The sequence below is a fragment of the Suillus discolor genome (assembly GCF_016758755.1).
Source record: "Suillus discolor strain FC423 chromosome Unknown F5147scaffold_69, whole genome shotgun sequence".
In the NCBI taxonomy this organism is placed as follows: domain Eukaryota; kingdom Fungi; phylum Basidiomycota; class Agaricomycetes; order Boletales; family Suillaceae; genus Suillus; species Suillus discolor.
This window is the reverse complement of record NW_024541316.1, coordinates 112,229-133,259: the sequence shown is the minus strand read 5'-3', so window position 1 is coordinate 133,259 and position 21,031 is coordinate 112,229. Positions and strand designations below refer to the sequence as shown.

At 48.4% G+C, this 21,031-nt stretch overlaps 8 protein-coding genes across 8 annotated transcripts; 5 read left to right on the top strand and 3 right to left on the bottom strand.

Annotated features, from left to right (window-relative positions):
- The first annotated feature begins 61 nt into the window (after positions 1-61).
- Positions 62-490, top strand: F5147DRAFT_377840 (DASH outer kinetochore protein). The gene is made up of 2 exons (XM_041429466.1): positions 62-209; positions 261-490. The coding sequence occupies exons 1-2, from the start codon at positions 144-146 to the stop codon at positions 465-467; spliced, it is 273 nt and encodes a 90-aa protein (XP_041288241.1). The 5' UTR covers positions 62-143; the 3' UTR covers positions 468-490.
- On the bottom strand, positions 486-4,536 carry F5147DRAFT_377807 (uncharacterized protein). The gene is made up of 11 exons (XM_041429465.1): positions 4,463-4,536; positions 3,728-4,409; positions 3,072-3,674; positions 2,758-3,023; positions 2,081-2,707; positions 1,742-2,031; positions 1,313-1,691; positions 1,075-1,263; positions 882-1,022; positions 712-831; positions 486-660 (listed from the first exon to the last, which is right to left on the bottom strand). The coding sequence occupies exons 1-11, from the start codon at positions 4,463-4,465 to the stop codon at positions 637-639; spliced, it is 3,324 nt and encodes a 1,107-aa protein (XP_041288240.1). The 5' UTR covers positions 4,466-4,536; the 3' UTR covers positions 486-636.
- Positions 4,537-4,683: 147 nt separating this feature from the next.
- Positions 4,684-6,648, top strand: F5147DRAFT_716395 (uncharacterized protein). The gene is made up of 7 exons (XM_041438598.1): positions 4,684-4,924; positions 4,981-5,050; positions 5,102-5,315; positions 5,365-5,398; positions 5,443-5,553; positions 5,600-5,791; positions 5,838-6,648. Exons 1-7 carry the CDS (start codon positions 4,895-4,897, stop codon positions 6,618-6,620), a joined length of 1,434 nt encoding a protein of 477 aa, XP_041288239.1. The 5' UTR covers positions 4,684-4,894; the 3' UTR covers positions 6,621-6,648.
- Positions 6,649-6,744: 96 nt separating this feature from the next.
- On the top strand, positions 6,745-7,721 carry F5147DRAFT_716377 (Endosulfine-domain-containing protein). The gene is made up of 4 exons (XM_041438597.1): positions 6,745-6,960; positions 7,014-7,097; positions 7,149-7,243; positions 7,301-7,721. Exons 1-4 carry the CDS (start codon positions 6,925-6,927, stop codon positions 7,458-7,460), a joined length of 375 nt encoding a protein of 124 aa, XP_041288238.1. The 5' UTR covers positions 6,745-6,924; the 3' UTR covers positions 7,461-7,721.
- Positions 7,722-7,790: 69 nt separating this feature from the next.
- Positions 7,791-10,215, top strand: F5147DRAFT_716376 (DNA polymerase alpha/epsilon subunit B-domain-containing protein). Its single transcript, XM_041438596.1, has 10 exons — positions 7,791-7,923; positions 7,980-8,387; positions 8,438-8,476; positions 8,533-8,624; positions 8,671-8,934; positions 8,991-9,155; positions 9,207-9,428; positions 9,486-9,685; positions 9,742-9,892; positions 9,944-10,215. The coding sequence occupies exons 1-10, from the start codon at positions 7,842-7,844 to the stop codon at positions 10,073-10,075; spliced, it is 1,755 nt and encodes a 584-aa protein (XP_041288237.1). The 5' UTR covers positions 7,791-7,841; the 3' UTR covers positions 10,076-10,215.
- Positions 10,216-11,058: 843 nt separating this feature from the next.
- Positions 11,059-14,071, bottom strand: F5147DRAFT_716369 (uncharacterized protein). Its single transcript, XM_041438595.1, has 13 exons — positions 13,360-14,071; positions 13,256-13,309; positions 13,130-13,205; positions 12,806-13,076; positions 12,724-12,748; positions 12,525-12,613; positions 12,389-12,472; positions 12,300-12,341; positions 12,224-12,244; positions 11,926-12,173; positions 11,700-11,876; positions 11,562-11,653; positions 11,059-11,513 (listed from the first exon to the last, which is right to left on the bottom strand). Exons 1-13 carry the CDS (start codon positions 13,872-13,874, stop codon positions 11,273-11,275), a joined length of 1,935 nt encoding a protein of 644 aa, XP_041288236.1. The 5' UTR covers positions 13,875-14,071; the 3' UTR covers positions 11,059-11,272.
- Positions 14,072-16,212: 2,141 nt separating this feature from the next.
- Positions 16,213-16,849, top strand: F5147DRAFT_716359 (uncharacterized protein). Its single transcript, XM_041438594.1, has 2 exons — positions 16,213-16,237; positions 16,294-16,849. The coding sequence occupies exon 2, from the start codon at positions 16,415-16,417 to the stop codon at positions 16,709-16,711; it is 297 nt and encodes a 98-aa protein (XP_041288235.1). The 5' UTR covers positions 16,213-16,237; positions 16,294-16,414; the 3' UTR covers positions 16,712-16,849.
- Positions 16,850-18,399: 1,550 nt separating this feature from the next.
- F5147DRAFT_377659 (uncharacterized protein) lies at positions 18,400-18,990 on the bottom strand. Its single transcript, XM_041429464.1, has one exon. It carries the CDS (start codon positions 18,831-18,833, stop codon positions 18,519-18,521), a length of 315 nt encoding a protein of 104 aa, XP_041288234.1. The 5' UTR covers positions 18,834-18,990; the 3' UTR covers positions 18,400-18,518.
- Between the last annotated feature and the right edge of the window lie 2,041 nt (positions 18,991-21,031).

Below are 21,031 nucleotides of genomic sequence, written 5' to 3'. Positions count from 1 at the left end.
TTCCTGCTGGTCGGATGTTACAGTCTAAATTGAAACTCGGACTAGTGTGATGACGTAAGATTCAGAACGCGACACCGGCGGCCGACACGCTTCTCCAAATCCTCCAAGTACTAGCCTAGTAGTCGACTAATCAGTACTACTCAATGTCACAATCAGAACCCTCCTTCTTTGAACGCGAGCGCGATAGACTATCCTTAGACATCACAGCAGTAAGTACTACCCAACCCAACCCATCTTAAAACCGACGCGCCATCCCACAGGGCTTCGAAGACCTTCTCTCATCCAGCAACGTACTCAATCGGAAGCTCGAAGAAGTGATAGGCATGACCCGTGAATACGAAACCATTGCTTCCCTCTGGCAAAGCTTCCACGAGTTGATGCGTGGACAACGAGACGAAGTGCTCGAAGATAGAACGACCGTGCCCGGCACAGGCGCCCACGTCGTGTCTACAAACTCCAAACGATAGCACCGAGCAGCTAAAGAGGGAAAGTGAAATTGTTCGACAGGTACGCTACATGATCGCTTTCATGAACTTTGCGAAGACTATCCAAGTACAGGTGAGAAGAACAAAAGAGTATGTATTATTGTGACAAGACAAAGACAGATGATGACGACAATGCTGCGTAGAGTCCAAATCATACATCTGCCCAAGAAGCGACCTGCGCAAGTTGTTTGGTGAGGAGCACCGAAGAAATAGACACCGCACTCACCCATGAGAATCCACTGAATTCCTGTTGGTCCTTCGAAGACAACTGCCCGTGAACGGGCGTTAGTGTCGGTTGCTCCTTTGTAAATTCTTCGTCGAAATTACTGGTGTCCGCACTCCCGTTCTGCAAATGAAATTAACATCGTTCCTTTGTACTTGAAACATCGGGCTTACTATAGTGGGGAAGTACGGTGGTGGGATGCGTTTGTTCAGGACATCGTCAAAGCTCACATCCTTGAAGAAGGGATGTCTCTTGATCTCCTCGGCATCAGCTTTCCCAGATCCCAAACGTCGGGTGGGATCACGAGTCAACAGCTGTAAAATCACCATCAGCAAACACAACAGGTAGAGTGCGGGAACTTTCAACCTTTTGCAATATGGAAACAGCATCCCTCGGCATCGTGATGGGATATAGAGGTTCATCCTCCAAGATGGCATCAAAGATTTCATCTTCGTCGTCGCCACGGAAAGGCGACTGTCCAAGCAACATCTCATACGTCAAGACACCAAACGCCCACCAATCTACGGCGCGGCCGTATCGTTGCTCCAGGAGAATCTGCATCAACGTCAGTTCGGTCCCCACAGCAAGGAGATGCAACAAGTACTTCGGGAGCCATAAACTCGGGGGTACCGCAGAACGTGCTCGTGGTCGAGCCATACCACATATCCTCCTTGCACAGACCATAATCAGCAACCTTGACGTGTCCGTCAAGGGTGAGCAGAATATTATCAAGCTTCAGATCACGGTAGATGATGCCGTTCGCGTGGAAGTACTCCAAAGCAAGAAGGACCTCCGACGCGTAAAACTTGGCTTGACGAAGCGAGAATTGTTTGCGTTGGATATGCAACATGAGGTCACCTCCACTAACGTACTCCATGACAAAGTACACGCGCGTCTCAGTCTGGAAACACGAGTGTAAGCCAAGTAGGAACGGGTGTCGTTCACGAGCAGCAGCCAAGAATACTCGTTTTTCTGAACGGGTACTACAAATTCTGATTAAGTGTCTTGATCGCATCAAATTTATCAGACATACCTCTCGACCTCATCGTTATCAATGATAAACTCCTTCTTGAGCACTTTGATGGCATACAACCCATTCGTCTTTTTCTCCTCCGCGAGCATGACTTTACCGAAGTTACCCTTACCCAGCACAGCCAGGAAGTTGAAGTCATCGAGACCAACTTTCCGCTTGCGAGTTGCAACTCGCTGCGTCGGAGGCATAGCCTGAACGGGCGAAACTAAGTGAGGGTCCTGGGGTCGCGGTACATACTGGGGCCCAGGAGGTTGCATTGGCAAACCCGGTTGCGGATACGAGGTCTGTTTCTAGCCCATTATGAGCGGACATGCTAACACCTCTAACACAGAAACATACCTGTGGTGCCGGGATCGAGTACTCTTCCTGCTCATACGCCATAGGTGCCTGTGGCGGAGGTGGTGGGGGAGGTAACAACTGTTCATTGGGGTAAGCAGGAGGCACCGGGACCCGAGCACCTGGGGGAGGACGAGGAGGAACACTAGATGGCGGTTGCTGCTGATAATAACGAGGATCAACACCATCCTGCGTAGGAGTGCGCCGCCCAAACGCATCCACAATCATCCCAGGTACAGGAGCTACCTCTCCCCCCGTAAGTTGCATCCTGTCTAGACTATCGCTAAGCGGCACTTCCGCAGGTGGAAGCACCTGCGTTTGGGTCTGTGGGGTAGGAGCGAGGGTCATGGGTCGTGATACCGCCGCCGCTACTTTACCCCCACGCGCGCGATTGATATCGCGCCAATCACGGAGGAGCTGGTTGGCTGTCTCCATTGACATACCACAGAAATCAGGCACGAGGTGCGCACAGTTGGCATGGCAGGTGATATCACATTCTGAGCACTTGCGTGCGTTCTTGCGACCGAGGGGAAGCATGTAACCACAGTGGCAGCACCAGTTCGCACCGATGTTTGTGAGGGGCTCGAAGCGATGGGGAATGCGATGGTTGATCTTCTCTTCATCGCCCTCCTGGAGAGGGAGGTGTGAGAGACGATGGGAGAGGGAGGGAAGATACGTACCCCAGAGTTTGACTTTGATATACACTTGGTAACGACTTTCTCGTAACATTTCTTGTGACAAGTGTATCGACAGTCTTCGCACTGATAACCCAGGGCGTTGAGTAAGAAGTCGTTGCAAAAGGCACAAAGCATGAGTTGATAGAATTGCCGTTGTACGAATTTATGGCCATTCATCTCGTGAACTTCGCCCTTGCGTTTTCTAACAGCACCCTGACGGCCGAGTCCACCGGGGGCATCTAGCGGGCGCTTTCGCACGTTCTCCTTGACTGAAACTCGGCATAAGAATCCAACTCACAGACTTGGAGGTCACTTACCGAAGTTGAGATGCAATCCAAGGGCACCTGCCGGTTCCACCGCGAACCACGCATCAATGCCTTCGTTCTGGCTCGTGTACGCCGCTGTACCGCCTGGTGGATTACCTGCCCCATCAGGTTCTATATTGAGAGGAGCGTTGACATCGCCGAATCCACCAATTTGGTGAGGAGAACGATTGACAGGAGAGTCACCATCCATGGCACCCGCAGTGACCCAGCCACCCTGGCTGTCCATCATGACCTTTTGTCGTCTGAGCGCTTCGACAAGGTCGCTAATTCTTATCCAGAGCAATCCAATAGGGGCCGGGTGAACTTCGGACACTTGTTTGTCATAGACCGCGATCTCGACCTCATTAGCTTTGTCGACTGTGATTTCGAAGTCTTCATTCCAGCGGTCGGTCCGCGAGGGGTGGGAGCGAGCACGTTGCGTCCCTTCGATTTTAAGAGATACGAAGGTCTCACGAACCTGTTTGGAGGAAGGGCGGGATCTGAAACCGGTAATGATTGGAGTATGTTCGAGTTCGCGTGCTCCTTTGACAGTCACATAGAGCTTGCCGGATAACGGCTTAGCGCGTATGTTATCTTTATGTTCGCCATCGGGACCTAGCCCATGAAATTTGAAATGATATGGATTGAGGAGGAAAAGGAAAACTGACCTGCTGGTTGCTCTTCTTCCTCTACGTCATCGAGAATATGGAGGTTCTTGTAGCATTTGAGAGCGGATTGAAGAAGCTGGATCTTCTTCTCGCTCTCAACGCGCTTGCTCTCTGCATCTGCACGAGATTTCTTGTCGCCGTCTGCCTGATAAAGCTTGGACATCTTGTCGATGCCCTTCTTGTACTGCATTTCGACTTGTAGTTTGAACTCGAGCTGATGAAGCATACGAGATATCTTTGGAGTTGTAAGGGGGGTATCTGCTTTGATAAAATCGAGGTTTGTGTATTGCTTTGCCTTGGGAACACCGTCGGTATCATCGCCGGGGATGAGAGTGGCGCTAGAAGAGGCACGAGTAGAATCTTGATCAGAGGGGGGGATTCGGGGAAGTGAACGATCTCTATCAGAGGAACGGCCTTGTTTGAATAGGTGTTGATGAGGAGATATAGCAGTGCCCGATCTAGAGGGATCATCGCGCTGTAGCTTGCGAGCTTGTAGCTCCCGGAGAGTGTCCTCGAAATAAGAAAGCGAACGCTCTGCCTCGCGAACTTTTGCATCATTTTGACGCAGTACGTCGGGATTTGTGGTTGCCTGTCTGATTAAGCGTGAAGCGTCAATGAATTTGCGTTCCTTCTCGATGCGCTTGAAGACATCTTGTATTTTCTGGTCTAGCTCGACGGTCGACTATGATAGAGACTTGTTTGACTGTGAATTTAAAGCAGAAAGAGAGAGCGCACCATGACCGTTGAAGACCTGTGTTGTCTGTAGGTCGTAGTAAGAGAGGGCGTATACAGCAGTAGATGGGGCTGTGGGCCAGATTACTGATAAACGCCCGACGAGGCACTACAGACTTGGCTAACACCCATATATAGACTTAGCAATTTAGACTTAGACTTACATATGGACTTAGACTCATAATAATTCAATAATTATCAATGCCATCCTTTTCCTCCTCCTCGTCAATTCGTGCTGCTTCTGAACAATGTCTATTGAACGTAAAAATCGTTCACAAGCACTATCATGGCTCTCCTTCTAGCGTCCTCCATAAAGTCAAGGGCAGACTACCAAAAGAATTGGACGTTCTCCTACTTTCAGATTTGATTTTTTCTATTTCAGGTTCTCTAGACGGTCAGACCGTCCCTGCTGATGCAATCGCGCACTCTGCCTTGATGCGCTACCTCCGCAATGATCTCAATGAAGCACGTATCGAAGCAACCTTTTTCCGTTTTTTTTTTGATGTGACAATCTATTCCAGAACGCACTCCAGCTTGGTTTAAACACCGTTTCTGATGCATACGTTGACAGCGACGACGGCCACGCTAAAAGTAAGCTCCTTAACTGTGCGTTATCTGCCCACGCACAATTTCCACCTGCAGTCACTCTGACGCCATCACGGTCCCTATCCCATACATCCCGCCCACATGCTATTCTCGTGGCAGTGGATCTGTGTTATATTTGGAAAACCGCAGGCGATCGCGAAGACTCCACAGGCCTTCTCGGCGATGCCAGCCCGTTCGCAGACAACTTGTACCTACCCTTTGAGCTCCTCCTCAAGCGCGTCACAGAGCAGCTTTTCAATCAGCTTGTCGGGTGCGTTTCTGCAGTCAGAGTTGAGTATATGCGCCCTCATATGGCTCAGACGCTATCCTCTTATCTTTGGGACGTGGTGCAGAGTATGTTGATACTTTTTCTGCTCAAACACTCTAACAATGTACAGAGACTCGACATGGAGTCCGAGTACTTCCCTTCTGTTGCACAATCCATTCTCGAAATCATGCGGCGGTCCCCAAATCCCCATTTTGTAGCACGTTGTAAGCGACTAATTAAGGTGCGTTTTCTATTTCTGCTTGTGCACGCCATAAATTTCTGTCTAGACTGCACGCGCTCGCCATCACTCCGTGCTCCAGACCTCCGTGGCAGCCCTCTCCTTGTGTCTGCCCTCCCGCGACTCAGACGACTCGGATGATGGCGAGCAAATCAATGATTCAAAACTCACACCAGAAGCCGTATTGTGTGAGTCCTTGGAGCAGATATTTAGAGCGGGGGTCCCTCAGACCCGCTTCAAGGTATGAATTCTCCCATTCAGGGACGACAAGCGTGCGAGTTATTCAGAGCCAGGTCATCGCCGCACGCTCTACTCTATTGACTTCCTCAGCTGGGGATGTCGATCAACTAATTGACGATGACGCCATTTTCAACAATGCGGAAATAGATTTCCCTCTAGCTTGGCCCAATCTCCCTGACATTCACATGGATAACTCCGTTTCGGTTATTGATATGGAGCAGACCGTGCCGAGCGACACGGATGATCTTTTAGAGGACTGGCCTGAAGAAGCATTACCCTGGTCCACGTTTTCTGGTGCATGGACTACGCATTCGGACGAATCTCTTATCGATGGCCTAGGCTCGTCATCTCGAACACGTAGCGCTACACCCCCTTTGGCACGGTCCTATCTGACTGAAAATGAAGACGATAGCTTCGTGTTGGATCTAGAACCGGATCACGAGCAAGAGGATGCGAAGATGGAAGATGCCGATTTCGAACGTGTTGTGTTTCATCCACCCCTGTTAAGTCATCCCGTAAAGTTTGGGCGCCAAAAACAACCTGGAGGTACAGAGGAATTTGACTTGCTTGTTGATGAAGAATGGAGCTGCGAGGACGAGTTATTATTTGATTTGGCCGACGTATTCGATGACTCGGGTGGTCTTGGTGTTGACGGCGAGACTGGACCTATTGCTGTCTCACAAGTTCCGGACGGGGGCCCTGATCAAGACATCTTCTTACAGGTGAAGAGCAATACCGCGGATCAAGAATACGGTTTTGACACACACATGGAAGGTCAGGTGGTCCAGGGTAGCGCATATGACTGTTTTACGGATGTCTGGGATCTATAACGTGTTCTGCAACAAAGTCTGACTTGGGAAACAAGTGTGCTGAAACTGATTGTGACATATGAGATCCGACATCCGATGCCGGGTATAATTGAAATGTTTGATTAAGACTCCGCCACTCCGCTTAGGTAATTACATCTTTGAGGGAAAGACTGGAAACGCTTAGAAACGTCAAGTTATCGACAAACTTTTGTTTCCAATTCGATTCATCGGTGCTGAGCTTCCTCTTCGACATTCTCGAAGGCTTTACTAGCTCCTCCTCCTTCATCGTCTTTTGTCCCTAGCTCGTTCTGCTAATCACTTCACCATGCTGCCGGCCAAGCGCAACAAGATCGACATCAGTGTGAGTTATCGATGCCCCGTGCCAAAGCCATGTATTCATCTTGGCTTACACAGAAACTGACGGAGGAGGAGCAAAAGCTCTTTCGACTGTACGGCAAACTTCCAGCGCACAAGAACATCTTGACCAAGATGCAAGGGGTAAGTTACCTGTCTCACTATTCACCTTTGTTCTTATTGTATGCGCTCCAGGACCGGAAATATTTCGATTCAGGTGACTATGCACTCTCCAAAGCCGGAGTCGCACCACAGAACACCGTTGGTACTGCGATCCCCAATCCAGACAAGTAAGTTCCGTTCTCCATTCTTACCATGCACAGTGACTCACTCACAGCCACGCATAGCATCCCGCATGCATCATCGCCGCCAACATCACACTCCGGCGGGTTAAGCGTATCCCCCACAAACAGCTCATGTCCTGCAAAAGAGAGTTCACTCTCCCATTCGGAAGAAGAAGAGCCAGAGAGGGAAGATGCTGATGCAGGGGACCAGGAGGACGCATAGACGTTTACTCTTCTTACTTTCCGTGCTCATCCACATCCCGGTTCTTCAAAGAGCTTAAAGACGCTACTTTCTGCTCATGTATTCCCTATGTATCATCGGTACCCCATCCTATGCCTTCCAGATTCAATGCTTGGCTACCCTGCCCTGATCTGTAGTCTGCTGTTGTTTTGAATCTGTTCTGTATCAGTAACTACATATAGTATCCGCTCATCGCACATTCATCTGTCTGTTCTGCAGGTGCTATCTATAATAATTCTGGAACGTTGGTGTGACGTGACTTGTGTGACTGCTTCTGCGGTGTACGTGACTGTGATCGTCGCGCTTGTGGCTGGACGCGTCCATTTCATGCGTGTTTCTCATTCTGTTCAGCTCTGATCGAAGATGTCTTCCTTACGCAGTGATATTTGCGAATGGCTTGGAGCTACAGACTCAGAGGAGGACTCCGAAAGCCTTATAAACGAATGTACGATTTCACATTTGAATCCACAAAGAACAGCCTTCATCGAATACGCTCTACAGGCATATCCATATGTCAGATGTACAATTTGACAGCAAAGGACCTCCAATATAAATGGGAAGCTCTATCTTACGGTAAAGCGCAGACAATACTCCGCTTTACACGCGAATCTGCATCAGACGTGAAGGCCCAGATCCAGCGGGAGATGCAAGCCAAGAATGCCAGCAGTGTATCCAAGTCAGCAGCGACAGGCTTTGTGCGCGGGAAGTTCGCGAATTCTGCGAAATTTGTGGGGGTAAATGCTAAAGGACTTGCTGGGCCGCTCAAGGCTGCGGCTCAACCACCGAAAGCGCTTTTTGGAGGCATGGCGAGCGTGCCTGTGAAGCTTGAGCAGGACTTTGATGGGCCGATCGCCAGTTCAAGTAGGGTCACTTTCGTAGGTCAGAAAGAGGCTAGACAAAATCGCGCATGTGAGTGTCAACAATCATTACCTTGGTCCTCCCTGCTCATCCAGCCCAAGATCGGTATATGTATGAAACATTAGGCGAACGAAGCGACAGTGCGTGTTTATCTGGAAAACATTGTGGATGCTACTCTAGCTGGAACTTTCTCTAGCTCTGGATGCACAACTCGATGGGTTTGGCGAACTTGTTTTGAAACATTATCGGGATATCCATCAGTTGGGTCATCCTGGTGTTTTTTCCGAGGTATGAGTGCTTTGATGACTGGTTTTGTTAGCTGATTTTGATGCAGGAATCATGTGTTGTTGTGGGCCGGATCGTGCTAGACGCTGAGGCTTCTGGGTCAGGCATCAAGTTGAACGATCAGTCGCTCATTCTCGAGTCATCGCGATCGCACGGCGATGGACTCCGTGTGCCTCTGCAACTCGCGTCAGATCTCAAGATTCGGGGAGGGTCTAGAGGCTTGGGTGGTGTAGGCCTATTTCCCGGTGCGGTAGTAGCACTCAAAGGGCGCAACGGCGGCGGAGGTTATTTCATTGCGTCTGAGATTCTAGCTGTGAGTATTTTGAGTCTCTGGTTTTCTTCTTGAGATAGAAAACACACTTTGCGTAGATACCCCCGATGCCAGCGTCTCCTGCTCCACCGAGTAACGTGGCAGCAAGTTTCGATATGTGCATAGCATGCGGGCCATTCACTCCAGATGCTAACCTCGACTATAAACCGTGGAGAACTCTTATCAGCAACCTCAAGACATCAAAACCTGCCGTCGTCTTACTCGTATGCACACTCATTATTCAATTTAATATTTGAATCTCATAATCCAACCAGCTCGGGCCATTCGTAGACGCTACACATGCCCACATACAGAACGGCATGGTTGATGAGACGCCATCAGACATTTTCAAACACCAATTTATCGCCCCCCTCCGCGATTTCCTTTCTCAATCGCCAACAAGCACAGTCCTTCTCGTACCAAGCGTGAATGACATCATTAGCGACCACGCAGTTTTTCCTCAATGCGAGCTTGATGACGAGTTTCGTGGCGATCCAGTGGGTTTTTGGAGCGCTATTTCTCTTGCTTTCGAGCTAATGACGTATTGATTTCAGCGCATACGACTCCTTCCTAATCCTGCGCGCTTCTCACTAAACGAGATTTCTTTCGCTGTATGCAGCGTGGATGTGTTGTATCACTTGCGGAAGGAGGAGTACTTTAGACGTGGACAAGAAGTAGATTCTATCGTATGCGAACCGGAGGCTGCTAGCGACCCCATGTCGAATCTTAGCAGATACGTTTTGCAGCAGAGAAGGTGAGACTTTTGCCATAATTCAACTTCCAGCAACTTACATCCAACGATCTGTATAGCTTTTATCCGATATTCCCTGTTCCCTTAGACGTTGCACACGAAGTCAATCTTGACGTATCGCATTCCGCAGAGTTGAGAGTCGCCGAAAGTCCTGAGGATCCAGGTCCTGACGTGATGGTACTACCCAGTCGATTGAAACACTTTTCAAAGGTGAATCCATTTCCTCAATACTACCCGTCATCTCTTCAACATCTACTGCAGGTCGTGGACAATTCGGTCGTCGTCAATCCGTCATATTTGACAAAGGGCACGTACGCCACCCTCTCTTATTCTGGACAAGGAACGGGATTTCCCAAAGATCGGATATCGGCTGATATTGCAAGGTTGTCTTAGAATACCCCAGGTGACTGCTCGCATGATGTCGCATTTTTTATATAATTGCATACATTTATTGCTCTTTTCTGACGCGTTCATGCTGCTGCGATCGAATCACGAAAAACTGCACTGATGGCATCGTTAGCTTGTTGCTTCCATCTCGAGTATCTGATGTGGTTCTCGGTGTACAGCTTGACTTTTATCTTGCAACCCTGCAGAGCTCTTATAGAAAGCTTATGATGATTATCAACGCTTATGATGCTCAGTGAGAACTTCTACCAGCTATTTTCATGACGGCGAGCTATGTACTATAAGTGAGTTCTCTGCATTCCATCAGTTATATATGCCAAGTCGTAAGCGTGCAGTAACAACCGTCTCTTTCACATTTGAAGCTATACAGGCGGCTTTATGAATGAGGCCCAACCCAACACATCAAACCCCCACTATTACTACTGATTGCCATTGCATGCAGCGAGCACACGGTAAGAAGGAAAACTCTCTTTATCGTACACCACGGGTACTTCCAGACCACCGTTACCTTACCTCTGCCTTCACCCCAAGCGAATAAAACTTCTCCCCGTTAACGTGCATCGAGCAAAGGTTTGGATTTCGGCGCAACGCTACACTGATTTAAGCTTCCCGGGACAATCTACTGATATTCCTATTTTCTACAGTGAGTTTTTTGCTCCTTCCAAGACCTCATGTCGAACTAGATGACCCGGTTTATTTCGCCAATTCTTATATAAACATGGGATACACTTCAACCTAAGAGAATAAGAACGTTCAAACTCTCGGCCTGGCATGATCTCTTTCAGGCTGCTGAGCAACAAACGATGACCGCACAGGAATCATTGGTCGAAAGTGTATATACCTGTCTGTCGCACTTCAGCAACTTCAAACACTGAGGGCCGTGATGAGAGAAAGTAGACTGCCTTGGGCAATGCTGAAGTTTGGTTGTCTCATCGATGTTGGTGGAGCGAGAGCTCTCTTTGAATGGACTAGCGGGGAAAAAGAGATCTTAATACGATGTGAAGATGAGATAGTTTTTTATGTACCGTACTTCCATTCAAAACCATTGAAATATCGAGCAACAGATATACTACAGCGGACTCCATACTGAGGCAAGCCGTCGATGAACGTCGGACGCCAAATAGCCTCGTCATTTTCTGCTCCTGAGACAGAATATAATATCCCTGCAATCACAGTCTACCTAGACTAGACATTAGTAGAGAAGTCGGTAACCTGTGACACTTGTCCTATGATCCAGTACCTCAGGTGAGAGATGTGAGAGACGCAGTGAGAGATGCAGTGAGAGATGTGAAAATTATTGGCTGCCAGTATGAGCCACATCGCCAGGCAAAACATAGCGAACCAAATCGGGGATGCAGTCGAGACGACGACAACGTCAGCAGTGCGAAAAATCAGAACAGACAATGCCCCAGCAAAGAACACCATTCTGTCGAAGAATGAGCCAACAACCTATGGAATATAACTGGAAACGCACGCCCAAATCAAAAGTGCAAATGGCAGACTCAGCATGAGGGCAAGGCTCTCGAGGCCAAGCATAGAACGCGACATGCCTGACATGAAAGAGGCCTGTGGACATGGACAATACAAGTCATAAAATAGAAAGCAGACGTACCACCTCTTCAGCAGAGCTTCGTCGGCTGTCATTAACTTGTCCAGCCAAGACCAGCGAGACCACCAACGAGCCTATGACGCAGAGTGTAGACAGATATGTCAGAAGGGTTGCGGCCATCTGAGTCTGGACAGATTGGACCGTAAGAAGGCTGATATCGACAGCAAGCATCACAGTGGACTGAGATGGTCATTGTTTGCATGACAATATGGAATAAAGTACAACTCACGTATATTGTATATCCATTCCATTCAGCGGTAAGCCTATCAATAAAGTTCTTCCACCGCGGATGAACGATAGTTTCATCGACCCATATCTTATGAATACCCTTGCTCTGAGCATCAAATGATCCAAACAGAAAGACATTCATGACGCGAAGGATCCCTTTCGAGTGGACATTGGGTTTTTCGTATAACGATTGGTCTACACCAAGTCGGGCGCCTAGTTGTCCACAAAAATTCACAAACTTGGCATTACCTGGAAAAGTGGTTAGAAAATGGCTGCGTAGACTACTGACCTGAGCTCACAGAAAATTCTTGTGAATCGAGCTGAAATCGGCAAACATATCAGAAGTAATCAACCGACCTTCATGATAAGACTTACCGACAATCCACACAGAGTGCTCACGCTCTTTGTTTGCGCTATCTGAAAAAACAATCAACAACGATTCCCCACCTCAGGAAATCATTCACCTATGAGCGAATCCACGAGGCCGAGCATACTAGCAACCTCATCCGAAGCAAAAGGTGCTAGGCATGTTTCGGAAGTAATATTTTCTGTCGCAACTCAATCTTTGAGGACGTGAAAAACTCATCGTTCTTTTCTTACCTGCCTGAGCGAACATGACAATTTCTTTGAGTTTCACGACAACATCTTCCGGGAGGGAACGTTTGTTTGGAAATAGTTCGACATGTCTCCTGTCAATATCATCATATGTCAATTGTGGGAGGTAAAGGACTGTAAAATTGTGTGAGCGCATGTGCTTAGATCGCGAGGGAATGGGCATACTGCTAAGAATCGTGCGAACCAGTACTGCGATTCTAGTGCATACCCTGGAACGACGCAATTACAGAAGCTCGAATAGAAAGTAATCCAGGAAAAGAACTTACTGATATGGCTTTTACACTCTACACCTCGAATTTTGTTCATAAGGGGATCAGATGTGTGGTCTTCGAACCAGAAGACGACGCGTCCGTCGTGATCGGCGAAGTAGTAGCCCCACGTTTCTCCGTCATCAGTCTTGATAAGCTCCAACACTAGCTCGACGAGTGGATGTATGCAGATGTTCTCTTTGTGCATTTCTCTATACGCCTTCTCGATGGCTTCACCTATTTTGGTAGCAATTTTAGGGTCTCGAACATCGGCATCAGTGAAAGCTCTCTTGTGCGCGGTATGAGTGCTTTAAGCCTTGTAGGAGTAAGCGGTGAACGTACTTGTTTCGGATAATAGAAGAACAAAGCCCCTTCTGGGTGTGTGAGTGGCTCCCATCCTGCTGCAGTGGCAGGCATCCTACAGGCCCATTTCAATCACATCGCTAGTTCTCTCGCTAGCATGCTTACTCGGAACAGTTGAAAGGACCTTTCTCAACCTTGAAAGCTTTATACGCATTTTTACTGCGACCATGGATTAGAACAGCAACTCGATTAAAATACATTTTGCCTACACTGGAATATGCCTGTCATATCGCCTGACCTGTGGTCCGGGTACAATGGGAACTAGAGTGATAACATGTCCTGGAGCCGCAGGAAGTGGTGTCCCCGCATCCACAAGGTTGCAAACGCTGGGCTCAGGCATAGAAAGTATCAACGGCGCAGAAGACATCCCGGTAGACTGTGTATTATAAGCTACGTTATTGAGCCTTGCATTAAGCTCGCCGCCAGTTGGTGACTGAAGGCTCATTCCAGGTTGGCACCCTTGGCTTTGTGGAGGTACTTTGAACAATGGCACAGCGAGGGTCGCCGAAGGCGTCTCGTCTTGGTTGATCACTGGCTGAGAGCTCAATGCTGAACCGGACCGTTGTTGAAAATCCCCCTCCCTTCGATTGAAGACAGATCGGGAGTGTCGAATCAGTCGCAGCAGGACATAGATAAGACTCTTGTACGAGTGAAATGCAGCCGTCTTGAGAATGCGCCTCAACCAGGAGATGAACATACGAATGTATCGTCCATGCTCGATCATTGTAGAGAATAAGTCGAGCAGTACAGAAGCTAGGGAATTTTTCCGGATAGTGGGCGAGAAGGTAGAAACAATAAGTAGTCTTGAATGGGTACTAGGAGAATGAGCGTTCGGCTCAGTGACTTCAGTAAAGCTGACAGCTTGTGACTACATACAGTAAACATACAGCCCTAACTTATCATGCCCTAATTCAAATTGACACAGTCAATGGCTTAGCTAATAGCTATAGCGTGAGAGAGGCTGAAAATAAATAAGTCCATCCTGGAGATAAGTGCTGCCCTATAACCCGTAAACGTGCTAACTTGAACATCGAGTTCAAAACAGGCCGGATGAGACGTGTAGAGTGGGGGAGGAGTACAGCACCTTGTCGAATTTGTGCGACAATCATTGATGTACTAGTCCTTACGTATAGGAAGGTGGACATAGCACTTGATCAAGGGCTTGATCTACACAGCAATAAGCTGTGAAGCGAACACGAGGATGAAGCATGTGAAGAAGCTCAAAAGAGGCTTGAGCGAGCGAGTGCCCAACTTCTTCAACTCCCGGCCAGACACCCTGCGATTGCTGATCGAGGGTTCGCAAGGCGACTTTGGATTCACACAAGGATTTTTTGCATTCTCAAATACCGGGCATATATTGTACCGAAGTTGTCTTGTAGGTGAGAATTGAATTTCTGTTGGCAGGCTGTCTCACGAGCAATGCCTCGTGTACTCATATTGACGACAATGAGATAGGCCTGCCGACTCACTAGGAACCATACTGTTGCCCGATAATTCAAGATCTCGGCAGATTTCTTTTGCATATATCAGGCTGCAATCTGCTGTAGCGGAGCGCTACAACCCTGGGCGCCCACTATGTCTTGCTTCAGCACTGAGTCGCAATCCACCACCAGTACTGAGACGCAATCCATCGCCAGTACTGAGACGCAATCCATCGCCAGTACTGAGGTTCAAGATATGTTGGTTACCATACCACGTCAGGTGCCACAAGTTTATACCAGCTGGATAGCTTATGGTGTTGCACATCTGTGTGCCGGACGACAGATCATCATAGATTCAGATGACTATCTCCGAATATGGGATCTAGAGAGCGGCGGACTGATAGGTGACTGCCGGAGAAGGAGCACAGGGGTGCGGTCCATGGCATTGTCTCCAAACGGAAAGATAATTGCAAGTGGATGCGGTAAGGGGGAAGTGAGGTTACGGAACATCGAGACGAGGAAAGTTATCGCCAAATGGTGGGGACACACCAATATTGTATGTGCATTGTGCTGGAGTGCGGATGGTAATCAGGTGCTGAGCGGATCCTCGGATGGGACGGTAAGAGTCTGGGATGTCGAGAGCGGCAAAACTGTCCTAACAATCAAAACTGGGCACATCTGGGTGAACGTGGTGATATACTCACCCGATGCAACGAAAATTGCAACCGGTGGAGACTACGACTATGCAGTCAAAATCTGGGATACCAGGACGGGCGAGCTGCTTGACAGGCTCGGGTTCGAACATGATGCTGTTTTTAGCTTGGCCTGGACGTCGGACGGCAAGAAACTTATCTCTGGTTCATATCGCCTAATTAGGATATTTGACACAGCCACCTGGGAAGTGATCGCTGACCTTCAGGGTCACACAGACTGTATCACCACCATCTCCCTATCTCAGAATGAACGTTTCATTGCAAGTGCTTCGCTCGATACAACAGTGCGTCTATGGAATCTCGACGTTAAAACCGAACACCAAATCGGTCCACCCCTCCAGCATGAAGATTGCTTGCGCTGCGCAACAATTTCGCCTGATGGAAAGCTGCTAGTCACTAATTGCGGAAAGGGAAAGGTGTACACATGGGATATTCACGCCATTCTCAAAGAAGCTGGCCTTGAAGACCTCCTACCTTCATCTGATGTAATTCTCGTAGTTTTTCAGTCAAACCTACACTAATCTCCCACTCGCAGGTTGCAGCTGATGTACGTGATTTGTTTCTCAACCTTCCCAATGGTTGTAACCTCGATATTCTATCTAGGCGGATGCTATGCAGGCCGTGGATGATGAACTTTCGCCAGATTTTTTCAACGATGCCACAGATGGTGTTAATGTGCGTCATCAGCGTTTTTAATCGTTCCTGTTCTGACCTCTTGATCTCAGTCCTCTACTAGGACATACGGTAACTATCCCCGTTCCTCTTCCCGCCGTCCTCGCCCTCTCGTACCCTCTTTTGGAAGTGTCAACACGCTCTTCGATCGCCTTTTGTCGCTTTTCCGCCGCTCTCACTCCAAGACTAATAAAGCAACTGAACTCCAGCAACGTCCAAGGCGGCCCTTATTGCATCATGGTCCTCGCATCGTCGAAGTTGCTCCAGTGAAGGACCGAGAGGTATGTAGTTGTTCGCGTGCATTTCCTATCATCGTGGTTTCATGATTGCTGTCCAGGCTATATATACTGCTCCGCCGCCGCCAGAAAAAACACAGCAGCAAAGCCAACCGCACGCCCAGGGGTCATCCACGACACAGCCTGTTCCATGTGCTAATTCTACTGCATCACGCCCAAGATATGCGTATCCACTACCTGTCCGATTGTTGGGTCATCTGGTGCTTTTGCTCTGCTGCGCGCCTCCTCAACACGCCGATGCCAATGCACGACCAACGCAGCAGCAGCAAGATCAATCTACAGGTCAAGCACAGCCCCAGGTGTCATCATCGCAAGCTCAGCCTACCACCCCCTCGACGTCCACGACTATTGCTCTTGATAGTATCCACACTCTCGCGCCAGGTGCAGCAAGCGCGTAGCCACACCCCCTTTCATTGCAGACTCGTTTCGTTCGATTTCTGCCGTGCATTAACACGGTGAAATATAGACAACTATCTCATCTTTGCCATCTGGTTCTTTTGCAACTTTTGTTATCTCATTGTTCATGCTGAGTGTATGTATTTTATTTCCACGACCTTCTCAATTTCAGGTTGCTTTCAACGTTATAAGTGAAGTCTCGATTTTAATCTCAAGCAGTTGCTCGATGCATGTCCTGTCTGCAAATCCTGGTGTTGCACACCTCGTGCAGTATTTATCCCGTCTGCATCTATTCCTCGGGTACCCCATAGTAAGTATTTACAATATCCTGCCTCGGATTGAATCGCTCCCTCCCCCAGCTGTACATGCACACCCCAATCGCATTTCCTGTAAGTCATGCATGCTGCCTGGCTAGTTTCAACATGCTAGGTTGATTTCGTAGTGATTTTTTGTTATATATGATGATATACCGGAACTGGTTTAAATATACTCTGCACGAGGAGCATAGACTTGGTCTAAAGCTCGAGTCTGCTCATATATAGACATCCACAATACCGATGGTCCAGGCAACCGAACTCTCGAAGAAGACGGACCATAGTTACTCGCGGTCCCTGCGTTGTCGAGCTTGCTACAGCACAATACAGAAAGGTACGTACTCCTTCGCGTGTATTTCCTATCGCTGCGGTTGATGATTTCTGTTCAGGTAATGTTTGTTGCACTACGATCAATAAATCGAACGCAACAGCAATGGCAAAGCAGACTTACAACCAGGCTTCGTTGTCGCAATCCCAGCTAGCGCCACCTCATCGTCCACCACACCTTTCTGGTTCAGGTATCCATATTACCACAGTAAGTGGAGCAACCGCGCAGTCACTACCCTAGTCCAGACCCATTGTAGGTTCCTCTTGTACTTCTTCTTTACTATACACCTCCCCCACATGACGGGGTGCAGCGTTTTTCTTTCATGCTTCCACTTACTCTCATCTCTGCTCATGTTTTTCACGAGAGTTGTGTAGTGCATCGGACTTGAGAATGCTAAATTGTGAGCGAAGGACAGCTTGATCGCTCGTGTCACTGTTTTCTTTTCCGTTGTAACAGAAAAAATTGGATACCATGATGAAATTCGGAAGGAGAGTAGATAATTTGGCGTCAGTACAGGGAAGATGACATGCTCGTATGCAATGGGTTGTCACTGCCTTGTGTGGAGCAAGTCGGACCCTGCCAGGTCGATTTACTAGTGAAAGAGTTGTCCTGGATATGCAGTCTCCACTAAGACGAGTACGCAGCGTTCAACGTTGCCACGAAATTTCATTCATGTAAACTTTCACTCTTCTTCGTGCATCAAGTTTGCCATTCAATATTCATGACCAAGGTGATATATTGTTTTCTGAGAAAAGGATTGATTGCAAATGCACTGTAGCAACGTCATGATCGCGCTCCTCTACATGCAACCATGAGAGAATGCACACACCACCAAAATCAAAATCATCTTGTAGACCTTATCGAATAAATTCGGATATTAGCTTCATACTGAAGCTTAAGCCACACCAGGTCTACATGAAACCCAAGCTGAAATGGTGTAATGATGGTTTGCCCTTTGGGTTAGAGCGAGAGTTAGAATTTACGGAGTGAGAAGGTGAAAAGGATGTGGCTAGATAACAGGTCTGTGATACAGCGGACTGTCGACTTTCGTATGAAGCAAAGTGACTTCGTCCTGAGGTGGAGAGGAAATGCGTGTGCGAAGTAGTGACACTCACCATGAATTCCTTGGTAGACGACAGCTCCGTCCTTGATAGTGATACTACTGGCATACTACTCTGCCTGCATGTTGATGGCATCGAGTTGGAACATGTTGAGTGGCCACCCTAACCTAGTCCGTACTACGTATAGGAACATTCACACAGGCACTGGTACCTGAGGCCTGAGGCCTGCCAAGCATTTGATCTACACAGCAATCAGCTGTGAAACGAACCCGAGGATCGCGCATGGAATGAACCTTAGGAGAAGACGTGAACGAATGGGTACCCAACCTCCTTAACTCCCGACCAGACGCCCTCAGATCGCTGGTGAGCGAAGGATCGTCTAAACAGTGTTGCACGTAAGTGATATTGTCAGCTTTTCTGCAGGATACAACTGACCAGATGCTTGCCAGCAACTTTGGATGTCCACAAAATCTCTTGCACATTCTGATATCTCGAGTAACGACGCAGCACCCCCTCCATAGATAGTCCCGAAGTGAGAGTTTTGAGCAAGAAGTGGGCCTGTAAGTGGGCCATCTTATTAGCAATTACTCGCGTGCTCTGACAAGAAAAAAAAGGACTCACAAGCAATTACTGCTGTTGCCAGATAACGCGATCCGATTCCAAGATCCCGCCTCTCTCCATACGTATAGTCCCCAATCTACTGTACTCGAGATACTGACTCGGAGCGCTGATCATGTCTTCCTCCAGTTGTGAGACGCAAGAGATCGAGCCACGTCAGACGTTGCAAGGTCATACCGACTGGGTAAACGGTGTTGTACATCTGCATGCCGGACGACAGATTATCACATGTTCGGTGGACGGCTCACTGCGACTATGGGACCTAGAGAGCGGCACACAGATCGGAGAGGACTGGCGAAATGAGGAGGATGGGGCAGGAGTGCGTTCCATGGCATTGTCTCCCAATGGCAAGACAATTGCAAGTGGATGCAATGACGGGAAAGTGAAGTTATGGGACGTCAAGACGAGGAAGGTTATCGTCAAATGGTCAGGACACACTCATGTCGTGGGTGCATTATGCTGGAGTGGTAAACGAGTGCTGAGCGGATCCTGGGATGGGACTGCAAGAGTCTGGGATGTCGAGAGCGGCAAAACTGTCCTGACAATTAAAACCAGCCACAATTGGGTGAAGGCGGTAATCTACTCACCCGATGCAGCAAAAATTGCAACCGGTGGAACGGACGAGAATGCAGTCGAAATTTGGGATGCAAAGACGGGCGAGCTGCTTAACACGATCAAACATGACTTCATTGTTCGGAGCTTGGCATGGACGTCGGACGGAAAGAGACTTATCTCCGGATCATACGACCCAATTAGGATATATGACACAACCACTTGGCAGGAGATCGCCCATCTGGGAGGTGACAGACTTTTGGTCAAAGCCATCACCTTGTCTCAGAACGACCGCTTTCTATGTGCATCAGATCATGCATCTAAAACAGTGTGTCTATGGAATCTTGACACGAATTTACAAGTCGGTCTACCCCTCCAGCACGAAGATGAAATAATCTGCGCAGCCCTTTCCAATGATGGAAAAGTGTTAGTCACTGGTTGCAAAAACAAAAACGCATACGTGTGGGACATTCAAGCAATCCTCGAAGAAGCTGGCCTTGAAGACCTCCTTCCTCCTCCATCTGATGTAAGGCTCATGGTTCTTCAGTCAAAATTATGCTAATATCCCCCTCGCAGGTAATGGATGTGCGTGATCCATTTCTTGACCTTCCCAGTTGTAATCTGGATATTCTATTTAGGTGGCTGCTACGGATGGTCAATTTTTGCTAGGTTTTTTCAACGATGCCACAGGTGGTGCTAATGTGCGTCATCAGCGTTTTTAATCGGTTCCAGCGCTGACCTCTTGATCTCAGTCTTTCAGAACGTATAGTAACTATCACCCTTCCTCTTCCCACCATCCCCGTCCTCTCGCATCCTCTTTTGGGAGTGTCAGTATACTCTTCGGTCGCCTTTCATTGTTTTTCCGCCGGTCTCAATTCAATACTGAACCCCAGCAACGCTCAAGGCGAGCCTTATTATCTCGCGGGCCTCGTATTGTCGAAGTGGCTGCAGTAAAGGACAGAGAGGTACACATCTTTGCGTGCATTTCCCATCGCCATTGTCTAATCATCTCTGTTCAGGTTATATTCACTGCTCCCCCGCCGCCAGAAAAAGCACAGCAACAAACTCAATCGCACGCTCAGGAATTATCCACGACACAGCCTGCTTCAGGTACTGGTCCTACTACATCACGTCCCAAATACCCACTACCTGTCCGATTATTGGGTCATCTTGTGCTTTTTCTCTGCTGCGTGTCACCTCGGCACGCCAATGTAAATGCACAACCAATACAGCAGGAAGGTCAACCACAATGCCAAGTCCATACCCAGGCGTTGTCATCGCAGAGTCATCCTGCCGCCCCCTCAACGTCCGCGACACCTACTACTCTTGATAGTACTCACACTATTGCGCCAGGTGCAGCAAGCGCATAGCCACAGTTTAGTTCCATTACAGATTCTTTCATTCTTCTCCCTGCATGCAGATGGCCCTCCTTTTGATTAAAGACAGATTAAGAGTATTGAATCAGTCATAGCAGGACAAAGAAAAGACTCCTGTACGAGTGAAATGTGGC